Below are 24,903 nucleotides of genomic sequence, written 5' to 3' on the forward strand. Positions count from 1 at the left end.
GCAGGATCACTGCTGTCCTCCATGTTTGTTTTGATTATGTTCGTGGCTCCCGCTCGCTCCCGCCTGTGGCACACTTTTTTTTCAAACAACTTTATTTGTCATTCATTTACAAAACAGTGCAGCGCGGGTCAGAATGACGTCAAAGTCGCATTAAATGTGACCTGGCTGTTCAGATTGCGGTCGCATTAAAAAAAATCCGATACGTATCCGATTCAGTACCACATTTAAATGTGGCCTGAATCTGCGACTTGTGCTGTTCACACTATCAAAAGCAAATCAGATATGGGTCACATATGAGCGAAAAAATCTGATTCAGGTCACTTGTAACTGCAGTGTGAACATAGCCTATGTAGCCAAAGCCTGATCCTTTGTACCACAGGACTCTATTAGTTTTTTAAAAAACTGTTAAAAGTACATCAGTGAGCCAGTGAGATGTATTTCTTTCTCACAGTTAACATGCAGTCGGCAGTTTCCACAACCTCACACACGCCAACCAGCTGCTTAATATATTTCCACTACTTGTGCACCAACTCTAGAAACCAATAAAAACTACAGTGCACAGCTGGATTTGGAAATGTTGTATCCTTTTTTAAAATGTTTAATAAACTAAACGAATTTGGAGGAATAAGAGTCAGAGAGCGCGGAGGTCGGAAAGTTTTGAGATACAAACTTATGTTTTGTTAAATTTGGTTGTTTTTTTTTTCATGAGAGTTGGTGACAGCTTGTCTAATGTTGTTTTGTTTGGTTTTCTGGTACTACTAGGATCCCAGGGTCCCATAATGGAATTACACCCCACACAGAAAGTCACTTTGCAGTCGTGCTTAAATTATAATTATGATTTTCTCCATCCTCTCCAATGTTTTGCTGGTTCAACTATTGTTTTTTGCTCACATTTGGTAAATAACTGCATGCACGACTGGAAATAATTCTGAGGGCTGAGAAAGCACTTCGTGTTGGATTGCTGTTTTTTGCTCAGTCCTGGAATTGTAATTGAAAAACCCAGAAAAAAAAATGTCCGTTTTCACTGGTGTGTTTTCTTTAAAACAAATAAATAAACTGTCCTCATCAGAAAATCAGCTTTGGTTGTTTGTTCCAATGGCTCCAAACCAACAATGTTTTTATTCAGCTGCCATTGTGGCGTGACATTCTACCACCATGAAAAGTCGGTGGTGGGCGGACATGCAAACATCCTGTCTCCGAAATTAAAGAATTGGAAAAGGACATTGTCCTTCTTAAGTAAGATTCTCATTGAAGATACTCCAAACAAACGTGGGAAACACATCTCAAATGATCAAGTCAAGTGGGGAAAACTCATTTTGTCACAATATATAAATGCTAGCATACGTGTTTAGCAATTGTCATGTAAGTTAAATACACATTTGTAATTTAAGTATTTTTGTCCTCATTGACTTGAAAATTTGACATGTACTGTTTAGAATATGTTCAGACGCAAAGACTACAAGGGTTTCTTTTTACCTTAATTACAGTATTTATGTAACCCTAATGAAGTGTTTGAATTTCCACTCATAAGGCAAAAAAAACAAACATTTTAATTGAGGTGTGAGAACTCTACCATTCAGAAACTAAGGAATGGTTTTGTTTTCCATTTGAGAAAGTTGAAGTAAGGATTTAGGAAGACTGTGATCAGAAATGAAATATGATATTCATAATTATCTATTTCATAAAAAAGTCAGAATCATGGTGTTTTCTTGCAGTAGCTTTGGACGGACAAATACTTGTTCTAGAGAGGGCCACCTAAGGGAAGAAGGAGGAGAGGAGAATTTAGTTGGTTGTCTGCAATCTTACCGCTAGATGCCATTAAATCCTACACACTGCAGCCACCCGCAGGAACAATCGGTAAACATAGTTTAGCTTAAAGACCAGAACAGCAGGAAACAGTTAGCCTACCTCTTTCTGAAGGCAGCAAAATCTGCCTACAAGCTTTCCTAAGCTCAACAGCTAACATGTTTTATTTATTAGTTTTTCATAAAAGCAATTTTTTGTTCCAGACCCATTGCCTGGGAACTGGTTGAGACTCCAGGATGTCAATGGTCTCCATTCCAAATCCACATTTTAATCCACAAAGTTTAAACAAAATCTCTGAGCTCCTCCTCTTGTCGGTAAACAGCTCAAAAACAGAGCATAACCAATGTGACTCAAGGTGTTTATTCCTCCAGAAGGTCTGGCTTTGTGCCCCTCTCTTGCCTCCATTCTACAGCTGAACAGCGGCCTCCACCTGCCCTCCCCGCACAACACTCATTTTGTTACTTTGATTTTTTTATAGAGAAAAGTTAGATATATCTATTGCTTTCATTCAGTTGAGCCAAATGCAACTCTTTACCTCCTGCATTTACAGTATACACCTGTGCAAACTGTGAATGTACATACGTCTGTCATCCTCTCTGTGCACCCAAGCTTCTCCTGGCCTCCGAGCATGTAAACTAACACTTCTGCTGGGTGGTCTCATTAGCTGCCGAGTTAGTTATTTTTATTGCGATTCTCTTTGGCGAACATATTCATATTTGTTGGAGAGGCAGAAGTGTAAACTGATTTCAGAGGCAGCAACAGAGGCCGCAGAAGATTCACATGGAGATGTTGTTTCTGCTTCTAATTACCACAGTTTTTCACCTCCTTTTGGTTTCCCTTTCCAAAGCAGCATGTCAAGAGCTGTTGACAAGTTGATGGAGACGCTCGAGTTTTTTCATGCATATGCCTTGGCACTTGTGTAGAAGTCTTCTATAGCCATCACTTAAGCTTCAGGACTTATTACAAATGTAACACATGAGGTAGCTTAACGACCAGCTGAGAGATAATAATGTATGGCAATTTACAGTCCATTGATTTAACTTGTCTTTACTAACAAAACGAAACGTGTTAGAAATTACTTTTAGGCCTCCAAAAGTTTGTATCACGCCAATTTTTTGGAATAGAGAAACATTGACTATGACAGCAGATATAAATCAGGCGCAATTCAACTACTTTCTGTTGTAGGAGTTTATGTTGACATGTGTTGTGCGTGTCTGGAAATCAGGATGAATTCGTGCTAAAAGAAAATTGTCCTCTGCTGAACATTAAATGTTGGACGAAGATAAGACTGTGTCTTGAACAGCAAACATCCAGATGATATATTAGTCAATATGCTTGTTGTCTGCTTCACAAGAAACCATCAGGGATCGAATGAGTCATAAATAATTCTGTGTGGGAGAAATTTAAAATTAGTGTGACACTAAATGTGTCACGCACGAATTATGTGGGAAAAAAAAGACTTACAAAGACACCGTAACTAGGAAAACAAACTGACCAGAAACCCAAACATTTAAATTACAAATATCACTAATGACTGAGCCATTATGATGTTTTTTCCAAGCTTAAAAATCAATCATTAAAAGTCAATAATCATTTTATTGTATCATCGCCCGTGCACCAAAATGAACAACATTAACTTGCTGATGCTAAGATGGTATTTTGTCGACCATGTTCACGATCTGACCCCCTGATTCCTCCGTAACAGAGTTCAGATTGTGTTTAATTTGTAATTAAATTAAATTCCTTGTTTTTGTGCTTGTGCTTTGGTTGAGTCAGCTACGTAGTTAAATTGCTTCATTCTTTGCCTGCTTCAAGTGTGTTTATTGTTAATATTTTAGACTTTGTCGTGGTGTAGATCCTGAGTCCAAACAGGGTGTTTTATTTTGTAAAATTGACCCTATGCACGATGCTGTTCTGCTGTCTGACTACCTGTCTGGCTCGATCTGTTCTGTCAATAAAAGGATTCGGTGCATATCCTCCATGTAGCAGAAGATACAGCCGCTTCTGGAACGCTGCTGAAAATGTGCCATGGCTACGATAAGCTCCAGCAACCGTATAACTGCCGTAACGCATAAGAGACAGGCCTGGTTGTCAAATTTGCACTGCTATATTATCATCATTATTATTATTATTATTATTACTGTTGCTGCTTTTTCTTATTCATCACATGTGCCGTGTGAAAAAGCGCTTTACTCTTACACTTTGAATCTTTGAATCTCTAAAACTTTGGTGGAATCTGTGGGTTATTTTGGCATATTGGCATTTGCAAATCAGTACTAAACACAACAAGTTTTATTCAGACTTCACGCAATTACATATAAAAGAACCTCCAGATTCTGATGTAGCAGTGCTTAACAATCTTCTGCTTTTAAAGCGAGCCAGGAGAAGAAGGAGAAAGTTATGTTTAACATCTGTGCGACAGGCAGAACATTACTCCAAATTAAAAGCAGCAGGTCGGGACTCAGGATAACCCTGACACATTACAGAGTACGTGTCGGCTCAGCTGGCAGATGTTTATGCCTGTACGTCTGTTAATAGCGGTCATCAATCTATAAGAAGTATCTTGTCAGATGAAAGAGGCATGGAGGACAGTTTTCGTACTGTCCCTCTGCCTGAAATGATTCCCATAAGTCTGTGCAGGCAGCATCAAAGTTGTCTTACTTTTACCTGGCCGTTACCTCACTTTGATCTCCTAAGAGCGGGAATGGTTTTTTTTATGTCAGTTTAGGTTTATGAGCAGTGCAACAGCTACCATTTTGAAATCTCACTTCATATGGTATTCTTATGGTCAAATTGGTTGGGAATATATTTTTCCAATTTAAAAAAAAAAACTTCAAGCAGATTACACAATATTTAGCCATGTTAGCAGTGTGACTGTACAGGTGGTGTGTTGGTCAGCTGGCCCATCACTTTAGACCCGACTTAAATGTCTCAACAACTTTCGGATGGATTGCGATACAATTTTTGCAGATGTTCATTGTGGTTTAGGGGTCAGAGGGACAGTGTACAGTACATTTTAGTACACCAGATGTAGCACAATGCTGATTTACATCTGTTCTCTCTGGCCATGTGACCATTTTACTGAGCTTAACTTTTCGTCTAGGATCTATTTGGAGATTACTATTATTTTTTTATTTGTCCAAAACTTTTGTATATGACTATAAACCTCCGAAACTAACAACAATACTGCACCACCAGCCTCTCTCGCACTTTTTTGTGCTAATTAGCTAACATTAACATTCTAAAAAGTGAAACTAAGAAAGCAAACATAGCAAACATTATATGTGGCCAAACATCAGCATGAAAGCTATGCTAATAAAGTTTAGCAGATGGTTTTGCCCAGCAAAATTTCATTCAAAGAAGATGCTGAAGCAGCAGTAAATTAAATAGGAGATGGCAGCTTACGATCTACCTGAGTTTGCTCATTTGCTTTTACAAAACTCTGCTGATGAAGATTGTGTGACACAATTGAAGGTAACGTTAAATTGAGATTGTTGATTCCAACTACAGAAAATATAACCTACTGAACATGATACAGGATGGCAAAATCTTGACTTTATTGCTCTGTTTGAGTGTGTTTGTGTAACTGTTTACAATGTTCATGTGCACATTGAATTGAATTGAATTGAATTGAATTGAATTGAATTGAACCTTGCGGATGCATCGTGATAATTTCTGAGGAGGTGCACAAATAGGGCCTCAAACCGACGCAGGATGCACAAGGCAGCCATTGTGCGTAAAGACGTCTGTACAAAAATGTCACAGCAACCCATTCAACAATAGTTCTTAAGATATTTCCGTCGGGACCAAAGTTCTGGAACATCCAACTGACCATCAGAGTCACACTAGAGTCACACTAGTAAAACTAAAAGCACTTTGCAAAGAGAGTCCAGCAGAAACAACTGCTCTCCAATAAAATTGAATACGTACCGCACAAACAACAGCTATATCTGATAATACAAAGATCAAAATGACTACATATTATAACATAACTCAATATTCTGCCCTCATTTTTGTTTAAACAGCAACTTTTACATCAAAATTCAATCCGTTTTATGGCAGAAAGCATCACACGCCTGCTGACTAGACCCGGCAACAGACAGTCAAAGAGTGCATCAGTGAGGAGTTGGATTTAAATTAAACAAATGACTCCATGGAATTAGCTTTAACTCCTCTGCTCCAGCAGGCGAGGTGAAAATGAACGAGGTGTGAGTGTGGTTGATGTAATTTGGAGGTTGCTGCGCAGCTGATTGGTGCAGTTCTCTCACATGCAGAAGTTAATTTCTGCCTTTACTCTGTGGCCTCCAGCAGCTGCTAGATAATCCCCTTGAGCCTGCGTCCTATTAAGCTTTTAAAAGCCGGTATAAACTGTCCATTTTGTAATAGCCATGTCACATCAAGGGGACAAATCTACACTGCCCGCTTCCTCTCATCTGCATGCTGCGGTCAGAGTCAAATAATTTAAAGCGGCTGAACACTTGAGAATGTCACAAACTTTCCTGCAAATGTTTGTTTTCAGGGTGCATTTAGGAGAAATGTTTTTCTGGGTTTCTTTTAACTATTGGCTTTGTGTGTGTTTTTGTGTGTGTTTTGGACCTGAGACAAAGATTGCTCACCCAAAAACACTAATTTAATTCTGGGTAATTAACCTTTAATTACCCTCTGCACAGCAGGGTTCATATCGTAAACTGTAAAGGTCTGCCATCACCTTTTTAATAGCTTAACATCTTGGAATGAACATCTAAGACTTCAAGGATGCATTGCTATGTTATTTTGTGTTTTTGCTCAAATCTGCACCAAATTTAGCCAGAACCCGAACTTTTACGACTAACATGGTTTAGCAAACAAAAGCCTTAATGGAACACATGAACAATGAGCTCACCATGGTCCTGCTCACTAAAACACAAGACTTTTAGTCTTAGTCTTATAAAATGAGCATAATATTATGCCATATTATGCTAATTTTCAGGTTCACACTTATATTGGGTTATTATGTTTACATTATCTTTCTATAAACTGTCCACTACTGCAGCACCTCTATTCACCCTCTTTTTCAACACTCCGTTTTGGTTCAAAAAGTCCAGTCTGCTCTGATTGGTCAGCTGTCACAGGCCTGAGCAGGCACCAGCAACCATGTTTTTGCATCCGCTCTGCAGGTGTTTTGCAACCACGGCCTTGCTGACGGTACCACAAGCTGGTAGACAATTTATTTCAAGATATCTAATGCTGCTGGACTGTTGATTACTTTGTGAAGGACTCGTGTTATTCTGCGACAGTCCAAAGAATGTGAATGTATGCACATTGTGCCTCTCTGCTCCTCTAACAGAGAGCAATAGCCAATGTTAGCTTAGAAATTGAGTCTTCCAACATAAACTAAAGAATCGCTTCCAACGAAACACAGGAGTTCCACAGAGCCCCTTCAAATGTTTCCAGTCACAGTCTAAAATCTGTCACTTTAAACCCCGACCATCATTGCACACACAAGATATGGGCTGAAAATGAATGCAATTTTGTGTGTTTGAGGTGCTTTCAGAAATCTTTTTCAGTGCATGCACACAAACAAAGGCATATCAAAGAGCTCATCCTGGGGCAGTAATTTGCTTTGGACATGATGAATACGGGTCAGTTGGGGCGGCTCGTCCTCATCTGACCTGCACATTAGAGACACAGTCTGCACACTTCTGAGTGTTATTTGTTCACATTGAACCCGACAGTAACCTCAAACACACTCACTGTTTGTTTCATGGTGCTTTAATAAACTGCTTCAACTTCGGCGCTTTAGTATTTTTCATATGACTTATTTCATTTTAATATATTATGTTTAACTTAAGTTTTAGATGGCTGTTGTGGAGTTGTAGTTCTATGCGATTACTTCAATTTAAGTTTTATGAATATCCTCAGGTGCCGCAAACTTTTACAGCTTAATACAGATAAAAGTTTAGTGCTGCGAACAGCTGTATAAACCTCTGAGTTCTCTTAACTCGCAGGAAATTATCCATGCAGGTCTCTCTTTCAACCCCAGGTCGATGTTTCTTCTAGAAACTAGTGACCAGAGGGAAACTGAACTACCTGTAATCTAGGTGAGCCCCCTGATGTCTGAAGTGCCACAGAGACATAAACACTTATGAGCTCACACAGAGGATAAAATCTTTTGGCAGAGCGTTTGTGGTTGTATCACAGTCAAGGATGAATACAAGAAAAAAAAGTCATATTCAAACATTCTCAGAGCTCCTGTGCATGAACAGTGAACTTATCCTGTGTAGCATCCCTGTTGTGTTGCATTAAATTGCTACCGAAGAAAAAATCTTAAAGAAATAAGAACAGCTTTTTAGATAAAATTTAATTATTTTGTTAGTTTGCACTGACAGAAGAGATCAGCTAGGCTCAGAGTATAACGAGTAGGTATGTTCAATACGTACCACAGTGAAATGGAGAGCTTCATAAACCAGAGGTAAAACCTTAAAACTGATGATAGCTGATATATCTGATCCTAGTATCGGTACTATTAGGGACAACAGATGTGTCTCGAATGAAATATAGACAATTTTACTTCAGAAATCAGCCATCCAATTAAAGCTGAATAATGCTCATGCTATTACTATAAGAAGAAGACCTGCAGGAGACATGGAGTTAGTTATATTTCACATATTTCCATCACAAGTTGTCTTTGTTCACCCTCACATGGACAGCAGATCTTTCCCCTCTGTGCAGGAGGAGTTACAGGGGTAAAGAGAAGGTTTAATTGCATGAAAGTGACCAGACAGTGACTTGCCTGTGTAGGATTACAAATGTGCTGTAGAAAAAAGCGAATCTCATTTTAATGTCTAGGCATCGGCTATAAATGTTGATGTCAATGTAGGCCATAGTACGTAAGATAATCTTGCAGATAAACAAGATTGAAATACTTTTTTATTCTTGGGATTTGAAAAAATGTGAAGTGGCAGTGGTCTGGATGTTTACACTCCCTGTGGAATGTGAATGTTTTTAAACAATCCATTTTCTAATTTCCTTCACTAGATTTAATTTCACAGTTGAAAAAGGAACATGATGTGAATATTTTATTGCTCGGAAGTAGGTTATCAACTTGACTCACCAAAGCTCCCCCTTGCTTTAACAGCCTGGATTACAGGTTTGTAATGAAATAACAAGGTTGTTAAAGAGCAACATGCTGCCTATGGGCCAATATTTGAATACGCTCTGGTCTACAAACCTTATGTGGTCTGGTCTACATAATGAAGGATGTTTATTTCACAACACTCCTGTCCCACGGTGTGTCCCAACAGTGCAGGGCCGGCAGCAAGAATTCATCACTGCCGATTTGCTGACTCTGACATGAGTTTCATCACGTGATAGACAAGAAGACATTTGATCAGCTCTGTGAGGGTCGGGGGCAGAAAACTGAGGTTGGATTGGGACTGTGAGGATGTTTGTTTTGATGGTTCAGCTGACCTGGAGCCTTAAAATGGGCAATATTCATTAAATTAAGTATATAATCATATGAATATATTGAGTAAATATATATAAAGGAAGCAACACATTTTTAAGTCATCATCTAACCTCATGATTTTAATAGGTTGTTTTAACATTTTTATTTTCTCACATGCCCCATTTAACAGCAAGACAGCAGGAACTTATATGAAAGAAAATGTGTCGACAACACAATACTCCCACATGCACAGAGAGAGGTCACACACATGCATACGCACACACACACAAAGGCATTTGGTAGAACATGGTCAAATCGCAATTTTTTAAAAGCTGATTTCACTTTAAGCCAAGAGCTGAAATGGGCTTTAAATGCAGATTTATAAATCATGTGGATTACAGAATACTCAGGTGGTTGGCTTCAATATAATCTAAACTACAGAGTCTAAATTAAAACCTCCTGTGATGTCACAAAGTCGCACCACATAGGCCTCACTGCAGCAGGTAACAAACACGTCATCATTATCACCTGCTGCACAGTCTGAGATTATTACATATGCGTATTTGACATCATTTGAATCTACAATAAAAAAAAGACAGACACAGAAAAATAAGAAAAAAATAATAAAATAATGATCATTTCAAAGGTCTGGATGAAAGTGGCGTACAGTTTTCAGGTGTTTTTGGATGTGTTGTGTTCAGGTATTTAGAGAAAGCTGATAAAAGCTCTAATCCTTCATGCAAAACTCAAAAACGACAACGAATTGAAATGCTTTCTAATCCAATTTTGATGGGCAATGCGTCTTTAGGAAAGCAGTCCATCGTTCAAAGGATTATGTGCTGCGTGAGAGCAGTTTGGCCGGCATTTTTACTCTCCTCTTTGCTTGAAAGATTAGTGTATAATACTGCTGCAGCTTGGGGAATTGAAAGAGATGACTTGATTGTGTTGCTTTCAGCGACCGGCAGCTGCTGGATGTCCCCCCGGCATGGCCCTTTATCAACTTGCGCAAGCTTTTTAAAATACCCTTATGCCCCGGGATGATCTTAGCAAACCTTTGCTCAGGTGAAACTTTGATCTGTAAATTGTTGCAATAAAGGTAAAGGATGATTCTATGTTCAGTTTGTTCACTCACTGTTTGAGAGGAAAGTAAAGAGGAAAAGGGATGTCACATGATGAGATGTCATAGGCGTGAGAAAAGAGCATCTAAAAATGTGGACATAAATTCAAGACTCTGTATGAAAGACAGCGAGAGAAAGAGAAAAGCTGGTGTAACATCAAGAAGTGCTACCTGATGCAGATATTTATACATGCAGTGGTTTAGTTTCAGTAACACCACAACATGCTGCATTATGTAAGCTGTATATTTGCTTAAAACATTGTGGGAATGTTAACCTTTTTTGCATTGTCCATCTGTGAAGAGGTTACCCAGCAGGATTAATGTTCACCCTGCAAGCAACTGGGTTGATGTGTTGACTTGCTGTGTTAACACTGTGAAGGATTTAAATGGGCTGTTATACGCAGTCTTCATTCTTGAAGCTGAGTGAAGACTTGTGTAGAAAAACAGGCAGGTTGAACTCATCTCTGCTGTTTGTGCAGTGACACATGATACAGTAGATCAACAGTGAGTGTGAGTGTCTGGCAGGCAGGCAGCGCGGACACTGCAGGGGTCAGATCAGAGATGTTCAGAGCTGTCGTGAGACTGGATAAAACGCAGGACGAGAACTCAGACAAAGAGCTGACCTTAAAAAAGATATGTGTGTGTGTGTGTGTGTGTGCCTGTTCATGCTACATAGTGAGGACCATGACGAGAATCTAACCAACAGAGCGGGGACATCTTTGTAAATTGAGGACATCTTTGTAAAGAGAGGACAGTTCTCACAACTTCAATAGGCTGTTTGAAGATAATGCCTTGGTTTTAAGCGTGTCTCTGTGTGTGTGTGTGTGTGTGTGTTTATGTGACAGAAAATAAGTATATAAGAAACATGTAGTGAATAGTATAGTGCAGTGGTTCCCACAGAGGTGTGCAGAGGGCCATGGGGTCCAGCTGTGCCGTAGGGTTTTGTTACAGCCATAGATTGTTATTGCAATACGTAACAAGTAATAATGTAGCTTTTAGATTACTATATTGATACTTTGTACACATTCATTTCCCAATACAGAGCCAAGTTCAATACTCATAGGAAAACGTTTTTACTGTTCACGCACGTGGCAAGTATTAGTGTGACACAACAAGGGCCCTGATTGACAGTGTTTGTAAAGGAGTTGACAATGGATTGCTTTTTCATTTAAGCAGTGGTAGTAACCTCATTTTAAAGTTTGTTGTTGTTGTTGTTGCTGTTGTTGTTGTTAATAAACTTTGCCAGAGTAATATGGTTTTATTGGCATTAGGTAAAAATCACTGTACAGAGTGAGTCGATAGCACTTGTTATAGAGGCTGTTTTGCACATAAATGAATACAGGTGTGTGAGTGATAAGATTTTGCTTGGACTTCACTTGCCTTCTGGTGTGCCTTAGGCACACAAGGTTTGAAAACCACTGTTAGTGGCACAACACAAGTGCTTATAGAGATGGATTTTTTTTAAATAAGACATACCTTTTGTGGCTCCCACTTTTGCCTCACAGCGATAGGTCCTTGGTTAGATTTTCTCTGTGGAGTTTGCTTGTTCACCCAGTACTTTTGTGGGTTTTCAGCAAATGTTTCAGTTTCTCCCAACATCAAGACATGTTTATCAGGTTTATTCTCAGGTCAGTGTCCTTGACCACTGGTTAAGATCCAGAACTACTTCTTCTTCTTCTTCTTCTTCTTCTTCTAACTCTAAATGACATACGATGTGTCTGCAGCTGTGAGTGAAGAAACATTGGCTCTAAATCTGCTGGTTGGTGTTTCTGTGTTTCAGGCGATGGGCACCCCAAAGAGAGCAGTCCCTTCATTAACAGCAGTGCAGCCACAGATGCAGAAAAGAGCCAGCAGTATGATGGCAAGAATATGGCTCTGTTTGAGGTGAGGACAATTTAAACAAAAACATCTGAGATGATGCAGATCATTTAGATCTCCAGGTTAATATGAGTGTGAATGTGTTTGTGTGTGTTACAGGAAGAGATGGATACCAGTCCAATGGTCTCCTCTCTGCTCAGCAGTCTGGCCAACTACTCCAACCTCCCGACGGGCAGCAAAGAGCACGAAGAGGCTGAGAATAACGAGGAGGGGGCACGTCCGTCTAAAAAACCTGTCAAGGTAGATTACCGCATGTGATCCATTCGTCCATACCCTGCAGCAATTTGAACAAGAGAGCAGCTACGTTTAAAAGTTATTACTTTGTGATTTATCAATTAATGCATGAAAGGGTTACATTTACTTAAAGTTTTATCAGATTGTGACCCTGACACCTGCCTGTACTTCTCTTTTGTTTGTTCTGGTCTGCTTATCATGTTTTGGCTCTCATTAAGGTTTATGTCAGCTTCATTATCCTGCAATTGTTCAGCAAAGCGTTTGTCTCTTTCTGCTCTTAGAAAACTACTCATTTTTATTACTTGCGCATTTTAAGTTTCCCTCCCTGGAAATAACAGCAATGGGTAGAGACTATTACAAAGAAGATGTTTATTTTGACAAGAAAACGCATTAAAAATGCATTAGCACTTAATAGAGAGAAAGTTAAACCATTTTCCTTGAACCATCCCTTTTTTTAAGATCAGTGCCAAAAGTTAATGGGGTCTTTTCAGGGCCAAGACCCTTCCCCTATCAAAGTTTTTGGGAATCTGTTGTGCAGTTTTTGTATAATGCTGCTGACAAACCAACCAACATACCAACAAACAAACAGACAGTTGGTGGAGGAAATAATGTAGAATTTGTCTTCAAAGGAAAGGTTATAATTTCTGACAAAATTGTATGTCATAGGAGATAGTGTCTTATGCATTATAGTGTGTTAATACCATGTATTAAATGATTATAGGCTGATGGTAAAAACCGAACAGAGGAACTTCCAGTTAAGCGTCACGCATGCAAAGCAGCAACATATTCGCACACAGAGAGGAGCTGGTCGCTGGATGCTGACTAAGCATTTGCCATATGAAGACAGTCCTCAGGCTGAGTCAGCTGAAGGATCCTTAAGTGCCTATGGTCACAATCGTCACTGACTCACATCACCGTCATTCACCTTCAGACAAAACACAAGCAGTGACTTTGATCAGTCCATTCATCTTTTACTTCCTTCTCATCACATGTCTCCTCATAGAAAGCTCTGCAGGATGCAGATGAGGACTTCAGAAGGATAAGCAAAGGCTTAATCTGATGAATTATTTTGTTTCCTATTCTGCCACTTTTGAATAGCGATGGAAATGTATTACTGTACTCTGAAACCAGGCAGAGATAAAACATGGTTGTTGAGAGCTTTTAACACAGCATTTCTCGATAGATGTGTGTATATTTATATTATGCAAACTGACATTTTGTGAATTTAATTTTCAAAGTTATATCTCAGTTGATATTAAAATAGATTTGCTGAAGGAAAAAAAAGTTAAGAAATAGAAGATTAAGCATTTATCTTCTCACTTCTCTTCAGATAGGTTACTTAGAGGACCCATTTCGAAACAAAGAGCTTGTCTTCCTCTTCCCTAAAGGATTACCATCTCTTTGTGTTTGAAATTAAAAAAACCCCTTTCATGTCTGATGAAAGAGTTGGACATCATTCCATGAATTCAAAAAGCAGAATAAATTTAAGGAGACTGAACAACAAATTGCACTTTTGAAAGACTATAACCTCAAATCGTTCACACGGAAAGTGAGATGAGTTGGATTAAAAACTGCATTTCCATGGTCTTGTTTTTCAGGCACCACAGTTGGGCACTCTCATGGGAGTGTATTTGCCATGTATCCAGAACATTTTTGGGGTGATCCTCTTCCTGCGGATGACATGGATGGTTGGGATTGGAGGCGTCTTTGGCTCGTTCATAATCGTCTTCATGTGTTGCTCCACAGTGAGTACAAACTGTAGACGTCCCTGCTGTTGAATATGTGTTGTGCAACAGATTGTTCTCCGTGACTGAGACTAACGGCTGCAGTCCACTCAGAAAACAGATGCCTGCATTAAGAAGACTCAATATAATCAGCACCGACTATGATGAATGAGAAAATGCTCTAATTTTCTCGAGGAAATTACACTGCCGGACAACGCAGTCTGCCCCGTAGCTCTCAATGGCCAACTGCGAGATGTATTAACGGCTAGTTCGCTACGTTTTACATGCTCCCTTAGTTTTTAGACCAATTAAATGTGCGACATATAGGATTCTTTAGTTTAAACATTTAAAATGTACTAAGAAATAAAAGTTTTGAGATTAAGTCAAAGGCGTCTAGCCCATGTTGTGTTCCAAAGATGTCTGCTGAAGTCAGCACGCGAACCAGCTAGCCCTGAGCTTGAAAAGCTCTTTCCCTGGACGATCCAAAGCCCCTGTGCAAGCGGTGTAACACAAATCTGCACGCCGAACTGAGCTAACAAGCTAACTGCAGCTACAGTCACGGATGTATAAACAGAATACAATTAGCAGCATTTCATGGTTACCTTGGCAATATGCTGGCCCCTGTGTGAACTTGTAAACAGTTCCTTTTTCGCTCTGGCAGTATGTGCTTTACCAGCCATGTAGTCATCCTCACTATGAACATCGTCAGACTCTTGTGCTGCTGGATGTTTCTCTTTGCTCACTCCCTCAGTTCATCAAGGCCCCGCTGTCAGCCATATTTAATTTGACGTGCCCACCTGCTGCCTCTCAGTCTCCGCTAACCTCCTCTGTTGTGTGCTGCTCTTTACAGACAATGCTTACAGCCATCTCCATGAGTGCTATTGCAACAAATGGAGTCGTACCAGGTGAGTGTGAATCTGGGGGGGGGGGGGGGGGGGGGGGGGGTGTTAAGGTGTGTTTGTGTGTGACGGAGCAGTGCACTGACTCTTCTGTGTGTTTGTGTCTGCAGCCGGAGGTTCGTATTACATGATCTCTCGCTCCCTCGGGCCAGAGTTTGGTGGAGCTGTTGGGATCTGCTTCTACTTAGGCACCACTTTTGCAGGTGCCATGTACATTCTTGGCTGTATTGAAATTCTGCTGGTAAGTAGCCTTAAAGGTCCAGTGTGTAGGATTTATTAGCATCTAGCAGTGAGGTAGTCTGACTTACTGGATGAATAAAGTATAAAGTATGTCACTGGGTGCCCATTTCCCTCTTTCTTCCTTCATCCGTGTGTACTATTTTTCAAAATCCCCATCGCTGCATGAACAACAACCGCTAGCAACCTACATGCTAAAACCAAGGAAGAGCAACTTTTGAAGGCAACTTTTATAGCAGCAAAACTGTGATTACAAAGTCATGTTATGCTCTGTGACCCAAAAAGACTTCTTCCTATATGCATTGTGAAAGACTCAGCTGTAAAACTGAGGATATATTTTTTTGAGTATCAAGCAAGTAACAAGCAAGCAGGTTTCTCCTTTTCTTTGAAAGGTAGTCATTTTATTGCCAGGGTTCACGTACCCAGGAAGGCACAAAGTAATTTCCCCAGACACTATTTTGCAGAGGTGAGACGACTGTTAGTGGTTTAAAGACATGCAAACAAGCCAAAGTGTTCCCGCTATATCAGAATGAGAACTGATGCAGCCAGAGCTTTCCCCAGTGCTGACACCATGCTGTGGTAGTGTGGTTAAAGATTTCATCCAAAATGTATTCCTGATTTAATATCTATATATAATATGTTACATGTTTCATCAATTATCTGAAATCAAAAGGGTATATACAAAATTATAATTATAGCTACACCCCATCCTATTCTCCTTTCTCTACATCCTCCATCTCTCCGTCCCCTCAGATTTACATCATTCCTCAGGCGGCCATCTTCAAGATCGAGGGTCTCGAAGGGCCAGAGGCAGAGGCGGCTCTCCTCAACAACATGCGGGTGTACGGCACCCTGGTGCTGAGCTTGATGGCACTGGTGGTATTTGTGGGAGTCAAATATGTGAACAAGCTAGCGCTGGTCTTCCTGGCCTGCGTCATCCTCTCCATACTAGCTGTTTATGCTGGAGTCATCAAGACTGCGGTCGACCCCCCAGTTTTCCCGTAAGTGACTTATTTATTTGCTTGTGAAAGGCTACAGCGACAATCCTATTTGTAATTGATGCCTTTCTTTACGTCCCTTCCAGCGTCTGCCTCTTGGGTAATCGGACTCTTCTCTCAAAAGCATATGACGTCTGTGCAAAGGTCATTGAAATAGATAATGAGACTGTCACCACCAAACTGTGGAGTTCCTTCTGTGATTCTGATTCCCTCAACGCCACTTGTGATGACTACTTTGCCAACAACAACGTCACAGAGATACAGGGCATCCCCGGAGTCACGAGTGGCATCCTGGCAAGTAAGAGATACTTTATCAATCTAAATGACAACATATCTCTGAAGATCAATCTTCAGCGCTTGAATGCTCCCCTGTCTTTCAGAGAACCTGTTTGGTAACTACTTGGAGAAAGGGGTGATTATTGAGAAGCGTGGGCTTGCATCAGACGCAGATCCAGACAGTCCACCAACCAGCTCCAACCGCTACGTCCTGGCAGATATTACCAGCTTCTTCACGCTGCTCGTCGGGATATACTTTCCATCCGTCACAGGTTAGCTCTAGAAAAACTTAAAATAGATAAAATATTGCTGGTGTTAATAGTAAATATGGTCATATCATGTGAATGATAATCCTGAGAAGTTGTTGGGCCTTGTGGATATTTCCTTAATGAGTTCATCTGGTTGCCTTTTCACGGTATGTCACTCATAAATTCCTGATTATTTCACCTCTGTCCACTCACAGGTATTATGGCAGGCTCCAACCGTTCTGGAGATTTGCGTGATGCTCAGAAGTCGATCCCAATCGGCACGATCGCAGCCATCACCACCACATCTACTGTGTGTATCCTCCACTAGCACGAGGGCGATCAAACAGAGGCCGCATTGTTCTGAAACCACTGATTGATTGTTGTTGATTGTTTGAACATTTCCATCTGTATATTCCTTAACAGCTTTTCCACAGACATGTCTTGTGTGGTGCTGTTCGGGGCCTGTATTGAAGGAGTAGTTCTAAGAGACAAGTAAGTATAATTATCTAGATTAGTAAATAATGTTAAGGCCCTGTTTTGCCTAAGCTGAACCCCCTATCCACCAGAAATGTGAACAATAAAATATAACCTGTTTCATGATTGTCCTTTTTCCTTGTAATCCTTATAATACTGAGGCTATTTAGCATTATGTCAGAATACAAGAACAGTGCTCCTTCTTTATTTCTATGTCCTCCACCAGGGTCATGAGGAATGCGGGCTTGTTGCCTGGGACATGTATCTTTAGTGTCAGTCTTCATATGCGTAGCCAAATTGTGCTCTTGACAGGGTTCTTCTTTTAAAACTAGCCAGCTGAAAACATTAGAAGTTCAGCCAGAAAACAGTTTTTTAAACCGATTAATGGAGGTTTGTTAACTTAGCTAACGTTAGCCTCAATTTCACTAAAAATCAACCAAAGAAAAAGACAAAGTTGAAGCACCACATCTGGAAATGAGAGGCCTGTTTTGTGTACCATTGTTTGATATCAAGGACCCATTGTTCTTGAAATTTCTAAATATTTCCAGTAATTAATCCGCTGTGGGGCTGGGCTTTGGAGACATACCTGATCATATAAACATGAATCAGATGTTATTATTATGTTATTAGATCCAGATTATCTGATGGAAAGATGAGTGAATAAATCAGTGAGTGTTTGTACAGCTTTGAAGTGTTTTGTTTTCGACTCGCTCGGAAGGTTTGGTGAGGGAGTTAACGGTAACCTGGTGATTGGGACTCTGGCGTGGCCTTCTCCGTGGGTCATTGTGATTGGCTCTTTCTTTTCCACGTGCGGAGCCGGTCTCCAGAGTCTGACCGGGGCGCCACGTCTACTGCAGGCCATCTCTCGGGACGGCATCATCCCATTTCTAAGAGTGAGTAAACATGTCGCACTAAAATGCAAATAAGAATAAATAGACTTAACACGTATCAACAGGACCAGAACCTTTGTGAAAGCATGTGTATTTTCTGCCTTAGGCTACAGAACAAAACATGATTATCACATCACTTTATTTGGATTCTGTCCACGAAAGTGCTATAAAATGTGAGCTCATTGAGTCCTTTCATGTTGCTGCAGGTGTTTGGGCATGGCAAAGCCAACGGGGAGCCCACCTGGGCCCTTCTGCTCACAGCTAGCATTTGTGAGATTGGCATCATAATTGCCTCCCTGGATGCCGTCGCACCCATCCTCTCCATGTAAGTCCGCTATGACTTCACACACACTATATGTTAATTGCTGTGCATGGAATCCTTCTTTATGTCTTTCTTTTTATCTTTCTGTGTGTTTCTCACGCTCTTTTCCTTCCTCCGTTATTCCGTACTTCCATCCTTAGGTTCTTCTTGATGTGCTACATGTTTGTCAATCTTGCCTGTGCGCTGCAAACTTTGCTGAGGACACCAAACTGGAGGCCGCGCTTTAAGTTCTACCACTGGTGAGAAATGTGGTGTTCAGAAATATATATACATATCGGTACCCTTATTGTGTGAAACATTTTCGATTTTGTTTGAAAGCCTCTGTGTGATAAGTGACCCACCGAGCAGAAACATATCCAAAACACATCTTTTCAATGTCTTGGCAACGTTGGAAAGACGTCCAGTGGAGAGCCAGAATGACAGTTTATGCTGTTTATGTTTATGTCTTTTCAACATTCACTATTGATGTCCAGGTGACATCCTTACAGGGTTCAATATGAAAGTTGTTCCCATGTCATTGTAGAAATCTACCAGTCACAGACGTCTAAAGAACCTCTTGTGGTTCAAAGTTTTTATGATGGCCAAATTTTTCACCATGCAGCCAAAGCTACATTCAAACTCAGAGCATCAACCTCAGCAGCCTGCATGAGGCATGCACTTTACCTGGTGAGCTATTCATCAGCTTTATTAAATACCATGTTTCGGTCATCCAGCCTGCATCAACTTAAGCTAATGTTCCAAAGTTGGATGACTTCTGTGACTGAGGTGGAAGATATATCTAAAATTACATAGTAAAAACTTTAATTTTGAACAACATAAGGATGTCACTTGGAAAATGTAAACTTGCAAAATCTGAAGTTTTTCACAAGTGATAAATGGGTTTCCTTGGCAACACCTGAGGGTTAGACTAACAGCTAGAACAGTCATTACAGTCTCATAAGATTCTTATGCAATGGTGATGTTGGTCAAAACTCCAGTTAATAGGACGAATCTCGATAAACTAGTCCGCTCAGCTGATAGAACCCCTTGGTTCAACGAGCTACCATTATGCTGACAAGATTCAATATCAAACACATCGTGTTTGTTCAACAGACAGTTCATCTAATTAAGTTCAACAACAAGACCAGTTGATCAGCTATGTCATTATCACCAAATCAATATCAAGAGTTTGCCAAGCAAACAACATCGATGTGTATGAAGTAGCGAGTTGAAGAGCAGATGGGATGTGAGGCAATCGCTTTTGTCCGAAGGGACCGTGTAGGCTGCCGCTTGCAGCTTGTGTGTTGCAGGCGCCATCCTGTGGTGTTCAGAGGATGATGCACTGAAGGAAGACAGTGTTGTAAATACAAAATTGACGTGGACAGACAACTTAATTGGGACTACTTATGTAATAGCTTCAGGGGCGTCCATGTGTCAGGAGTTAATTGAGACCCTGTAGCCAAGCAGAATTGAATATTCACCGAGACCATCGCATAAAAAGTGATTGACTTCATGACATAGGCACCATAATATTTGTAAAATCAGCATTTGGCACAATTTCTATGAAAAAAATTGCCAAACCAAACATATGACTTCTGTATCCTACAGGGCTTTGTCTTTCTTGGGTATGAGCCTTTGCTTGTCGCTCATGTTCATCTGCTCCTGGTATTACGCCATAGTAGCCATGGGCATCGCCACCTGCATCTACAAATACATTGAGTTCTGTGGGTGAGTAAACATCGTGATCATGATATTGTATTGTTGCAGTAATATCCAGTTATTCCTCCAGTGGTTTTTGCTTTAGCTGAAAGATAGTGATGGATTGAGCTCACTGGACTTAAACATCAATGTACCTGCACCGTGTACCAACCCATCGATGTGTCATGTCACAGAGCTGAGAAGGAGTGGGGTGATGGGATACGTGGCATCTCTCTCAGCGCTGCACGCTTCGCTCTCATGAGGCTGGAGGAGGGACCGCCACACACCAAGAACTGGAGGTCAGTCGTCAGCTTTGAATCTCTTCATAGTTACACTTGTATCACATGTTGAATCTCAAACACATTTTTTTTGGTGCTATATTTTTAATCAGGCCTCAGATCCTGGTTCTGGTGAGTGTGGACGCTGAGCAGAACGTAGAACAGCCTCGTCTGATCTCTCTGACCAATCAGCTGAAAGCAGGGAAGGGTCTGACCATCGTTGGCACCTCAGTCCAAGGAACATTCCTCGACAACTACGCTGAGGCCCAGAGAGCCGATCAGGTCTGTCCTCTCATCTCTAACAAACAAACGTCTGGTTTTCCGCTGTAATACAAACACCAATCATATCACACAAATCTAACAGCCGCTTTCTCTCTCTGTTTATTTGTAGTCTTTGCGGAAGTTGATGGAGACAGAGAAAGTGAAGGGCTTCTCTCAGGTGGTCATCTCCTCCAATCTGAGAGACGGGACATCCCACCTGATCCAGATTGGAGGACTGGGAGGTCTGAAGCACAACACTGTGATGGTCAGCTGGCCCCGTAACTGGAAACAACCTGAGTACCACCAGCAGTTCAGGAACTTTATTGGTAACTCTTTAGGAACTGGTGAAATAATAGAAGTAAGGTCACTCTTTAATGCATGGTGTTCACTACAGTTGAAAGATATTTGAAAGACATTTTGAAGCACTTGTCCCAACCACAAATTGGCTGACCCCAAAAGCCTCATCGACAATAACATTCGCTAATTTCCTTTGTAACTCTTTTGTGATAAAACATGGAAGAGGGAAGAGGAGATGCACCAAGTACCTCTGGAAGAAATCCTTTACTCTAACAAGACACACAAAAAACCCACTTACGTTTTTAAGAGTGAAAACAAACAGTTTGAAAAAATGGTGAGATTCAGTGATTCATGCATTAAAGGATTGATGAATGTTAATTTCACGTAATTTCTCTGTTCATCAATTCAACATTTCATTATCCTGGTTCTGATAATGGAGGAAAATAATGATGGTTATTGTGTACATGGCTACTAGACCCATATTACCCTTTAGGTCTTATCCTTAAATGTTTATAACTCTCTTCAAAGTCCACTGATTTTCTTTGAATCTTCAACTGTAATTCTCTTGAAAAACTGAAAAATCTGTGACCACATAGGAATAGTTCATAATGTGGTTTTTTCTTGGTGTTTTTTCAAATGCATTTTCTTCTGTCTGCTCTCAACAGAGACGGTTCGAGAGACTACTGTTGCCAGTTTGGCTTTGTTAGTTCCTAAGAATATTGCCGCCTACCCGTCCAATGGGGAGCGCTTCACCGAAGGTCACATAGATGTGTGGTGGATCGTCCATGATGGAGGCATGTTGATGCTTCTGCCCTTTCTGCTGCGACAGAACAAGGTGGGAAACAAGTCATAATAAAATCTTTACATTTGTGTAGGTTAAATATGATTTTGAACATTTTGTTGATTATCTGTGAATGTTCCTGTTTTGCCCTGTAGGTGTGGAGGAAGTGCAAGATGCGCATTTTCACTGTCGCTCAAATGGATGACAACAGTATCCAGATGAAGAAAGACCTCATCACCTTCCTCTATCACCTGCGCATCGATGCTGCGGTGGAGGTGGTGGAGATGGTGAGAGACACGTCTGACACTTAATCTGAGTTCACAAACAAATCCTGCAAATATACAGAGAAGGTTTATTTTTGAGAAACTGTTAAAAAATGTTTTGTGCTCTGAGATAAAGCCAGAGATCAAAACTTTCCTCCATAATATGGCTCCTGTGTCAGTACTTGACATCTGTATGATGAGTTTAAAATGTTTACACTTACTTGACAGCATGACGGTGACATCTCAGCCTACACCTATGAGAAGACACTAGTGATGGAGCAGCGATCTCAGATCCTCAAACAGATGCATCTGACCAAGAACGAGATGGAGAGAGAGGTTTGTGCTGTACATAACTAGAGAGACCTCAGTATCTGAAGAACTGAAGCAGTTGACCTTTTTATGTAACATGATACCCATGTTAGTGGGGCGGCTGTAGCTCAGTGGGTTGAGCTGGTGGACCAGTGATCAGAAGGTCGCTGGTTCGAATCCCCGGCTCCCCTGGGGTGGGACTGAGCTACATGCCGAAGTATCCTTGAGCAAGATACTGAACCCCAGAATTGCTCCTGATGTGCAGTTGGCACCCTGTAGGGCAGCCACTGCCATCAGTAAGGGTCCTGCAATGAGCTGGCGACTCGTTCAGGGTGTACCCTGGCCTTCGCCCATAAGTCAAACTGGATTTGGCCCCAGTAAGCCCCGCAACCCCCCACGGGGGGATAAAAAGCGGCAACATCCCGCAACCCTGAAGGAAAAGCGGAAAAGAAAAAGAAAACGAACGATACCCATGTTTAACATAACAAAATGTACAGAAAGCCCCTAGCTCTCTGTCTAATGAGGCATCCATGTGTTAAGAGATAATTTGGCAAGTGATTTTTTTTTAGATTCTACTCATGTGGATGAAATGTCTTGGTGCTCAAAATGGGTCTTAGGTTGAATATTTGATTAAATATTAGCCTAAAATATAAAATTGTGATATAATGTTTTGAAATGTGCAAATGGGACTGAATCATGACTTCATACTGCTGACCAAAGAGCAAAAACAACAACAAATGTTAAGTATATATATTTCTTTTAAAACTGCATGTTTATGGTTGATCTGTTGGTTGCTGCCGGAGAGATGCCATTTGTGGAGCAACCTGTATTTTCTAGTCAGCAGAGGCCCCTGAGGAACATGACATAATTTTGGCATTTTCATTATCACTCTACTTCACATATCAGCTCTGGAGCAGGGAATTGGTTTATAGCAAGGTGTTGGTGCCTGGACTTGTTTGCTGATCTGAGGGAAGGAAAAGTAAAATCAAGTGGGAAATTATAAAATGAACCATTTTCTCACTATTTTTTTTAAATTTATTTTTTACTACAGATCCAGAGCATTACGGATTCATCCCGTGGGTCCATTCGGCGTAAAAACCCGCCTGGCATGCGCTCACAGCACAGTGCTGAGGAGGGAGCCAGCCTGGCTGAGAAACCAGAAGACGAGGTAATGCCGCCATGGCCCTTTTAGGAGAAATACCATGTTTATTTACAGTACCTCTGAGCCCTTTTACAGCTGGTATTTAAATGCGATCTGTATCCATACATGTTATCCAGATAAGGTAAAACACATTTGGATGCAAGGAAATCTTGTTGCGGTCATCTCAGGTAGGTGTAAATACAACTTGCACACACGCTGGCCTCATTACAGATATCTGTTCATAACTAACATATGAGGGTTGTTAAATATGCTTTTATTAGACAGAACTGTGTTAAAACTGAAAGCAATATAAATGGGAAATGAATGCTATCAGGAATAAACTACAGTGACACTCAGTAGACGGCATGCCTCCACCAAGGCCAAACAATCCCCTTTAATTTATTCAACTCTAATCCAATAGAAGAAGGATAGAATAGAAGAATAAAACATATTTAAATTTGCCAGATCCAGATCCAAAATTCGACTCACGATTTATCTAGATCTGCACCACAAGGTTAATGTCTATTGTGGGCCTCGACTCATCCTTCATCCAAGTTTAGTGAGGAATAACTTAATGTATTACATTTGCCGAATTTACAAGAAGGGACAGATCATTAATAATTTGTCATAGCAGTGTTTTATGAAGTTTATAACGTTTCCCCACCTTAACAACTCACAAAATTCTGTGATTTTTAAAAGAAGTCTTGGGCTGATTTGCTGCCACCCCAAATCACTCAAAGGTAATAAAATAAGTCTTTTTCGGCATTCATTGAGCTCAGACCTCTTGAGCTCAATGAATGCCGAAAAAGACTTATTTTATTATCTGAATAACAGTGAAAACAAATTGAGATCCCATTTTAATAGCAGGTGTAAAATGGGCCACTCGTTCTCACAACACCTCTTTGTCTTTGTGCTCCAGCTTGAGCAGAATTTGTCTTTCCTCCCGCGGCTCTGTGCTCGCCCACCGGCCACTCTGGCTTCCAGAGTTTTAATTATACTGACGGGTGTCTCTTCTCTCTCTTTCACCCTGTCGCGTCACGTCACGGTGTCCCTGTCTCAGTCTGTGGCTGTCTCCAACCCAAAACAGGTACAACTGATTCACAATAAGAACGCTTCCACACCGACCAGCCCAACCAGCCCCACGTCTCCGGCTGGGCCTGCAGGGGCCGCCGCTACTTGGACAGACAACAAGGGTGCAGACAAGGGGACGGCCCTTCTATCCCCGGGCCCAGAGGCAGGCAAAGACTTCTTCAACATGAAACCGTGAGTGACCTGTCAAATTTCACTCAGCTCACAGGAAGCAGAAGTCACATGACATGCACAAGTAACGTGGGTCAGTGGGTAAATATTTGTGTAGACTGACTCAC

At 40.8% G+C, this 24,903-nt stretch overlaps 1 protein-coding gene across 3 annotated transcripts in view; it reads left to right on the forward strand.

Moving 5' to 3' along the window:
* slc12a5b (solute carrier family 12 member 5b) overlaps positions 1–24,903 on the forward strand; it is a 41,893-nt gene that overhangs the window by 12,114 nt on the left and 4,876 nt on the right. For 2 of the 3 annotated variants that reach the window (XM_030424332.1, XM_030424333.1), the window contains 22 exons: positions 12,130–12,233; positions 12,327–12,467; positions 14,060–14,206; positions 15,036–15,090; positions 15,195–15,325; positions 16,075–16,322; positions 16,406–16,617; positions 16,700–16,867; positions 17,059–17,157; positions 17,278–17,335; positions 18,036–18,210; positions 18,414–18,532; positions 18,670–18,768; positions 20,117–20,236; positions 20,401–20,505; positions 20,598–20,766; positions 20,876–21,071; positions 21,708–21,877; positions 21,979–22,110; positions 22,315–22,422; positions 23,447–23,563; positions 24,597–24,799. In XM_030424332.1, the coding sequence (XP_030280192.1) occupies positions 12,130–12,233; positions 12,327–12,467; positions 14,060–14,206; positions 15,036–15,090; positions 15,195–15,325; positions 16,075–16,322; positions 16,406–16,617; positions 16,700–16,867; positions 17,059–17,157; positions 17,278–17,335; positions 18,036–18,210; positions 18,414–18,532; positions 18,670–18,768; positions 20,117–20,236; positions 20,401–20,505; positions 20,598–20,766; positions 20,876–21,071; positions 21,708–21,877; positions 21,979–22,110; positions 22,315–22,422; positions 23,447–23,563; positions 24,597–24,799 (3,076 nt within the window). The remainder of the gene's footprint in view (positions 1–12,129; positions 12,234–12,326; positions 12,468–14,059; positions 14,207–15,035; positions 15,091–15,194; positions 15,326–16,074; positions 16,323–16,405; positions 16,618–16,699; positions 16,868–17,058; positions 17,158–17,277; positions 17,336–18,035; positions 18,211–18,413; positions 18,533–18,669; positions 18,769–20,116; positions 20,237–20,400; positions 20,506–20,597; positions 20,767–20,875; positions 21,072–21,707; positions 21,878–21,978; positions 22,111–22,314; positions 22,423–23,446; positions 23,564–24,596; positions 24,800–24,903) is intronic. The other variant, XM_030424334.1, reaches the window with a different exon arrangement.

This window comes from Sparus aurata, chromosome 7 (genome assembly GCF_900880675.1).
Source record: "Sparus aurata chromosome 7, fSpaAur1.1, whole genome shotgun sequence".
Taxonomy (NCBI): Eukaryota; Metazoa; Chordata; class Actinopteri; order Spariformes; family Sparidae; genus Sparus; species Sparus aurata.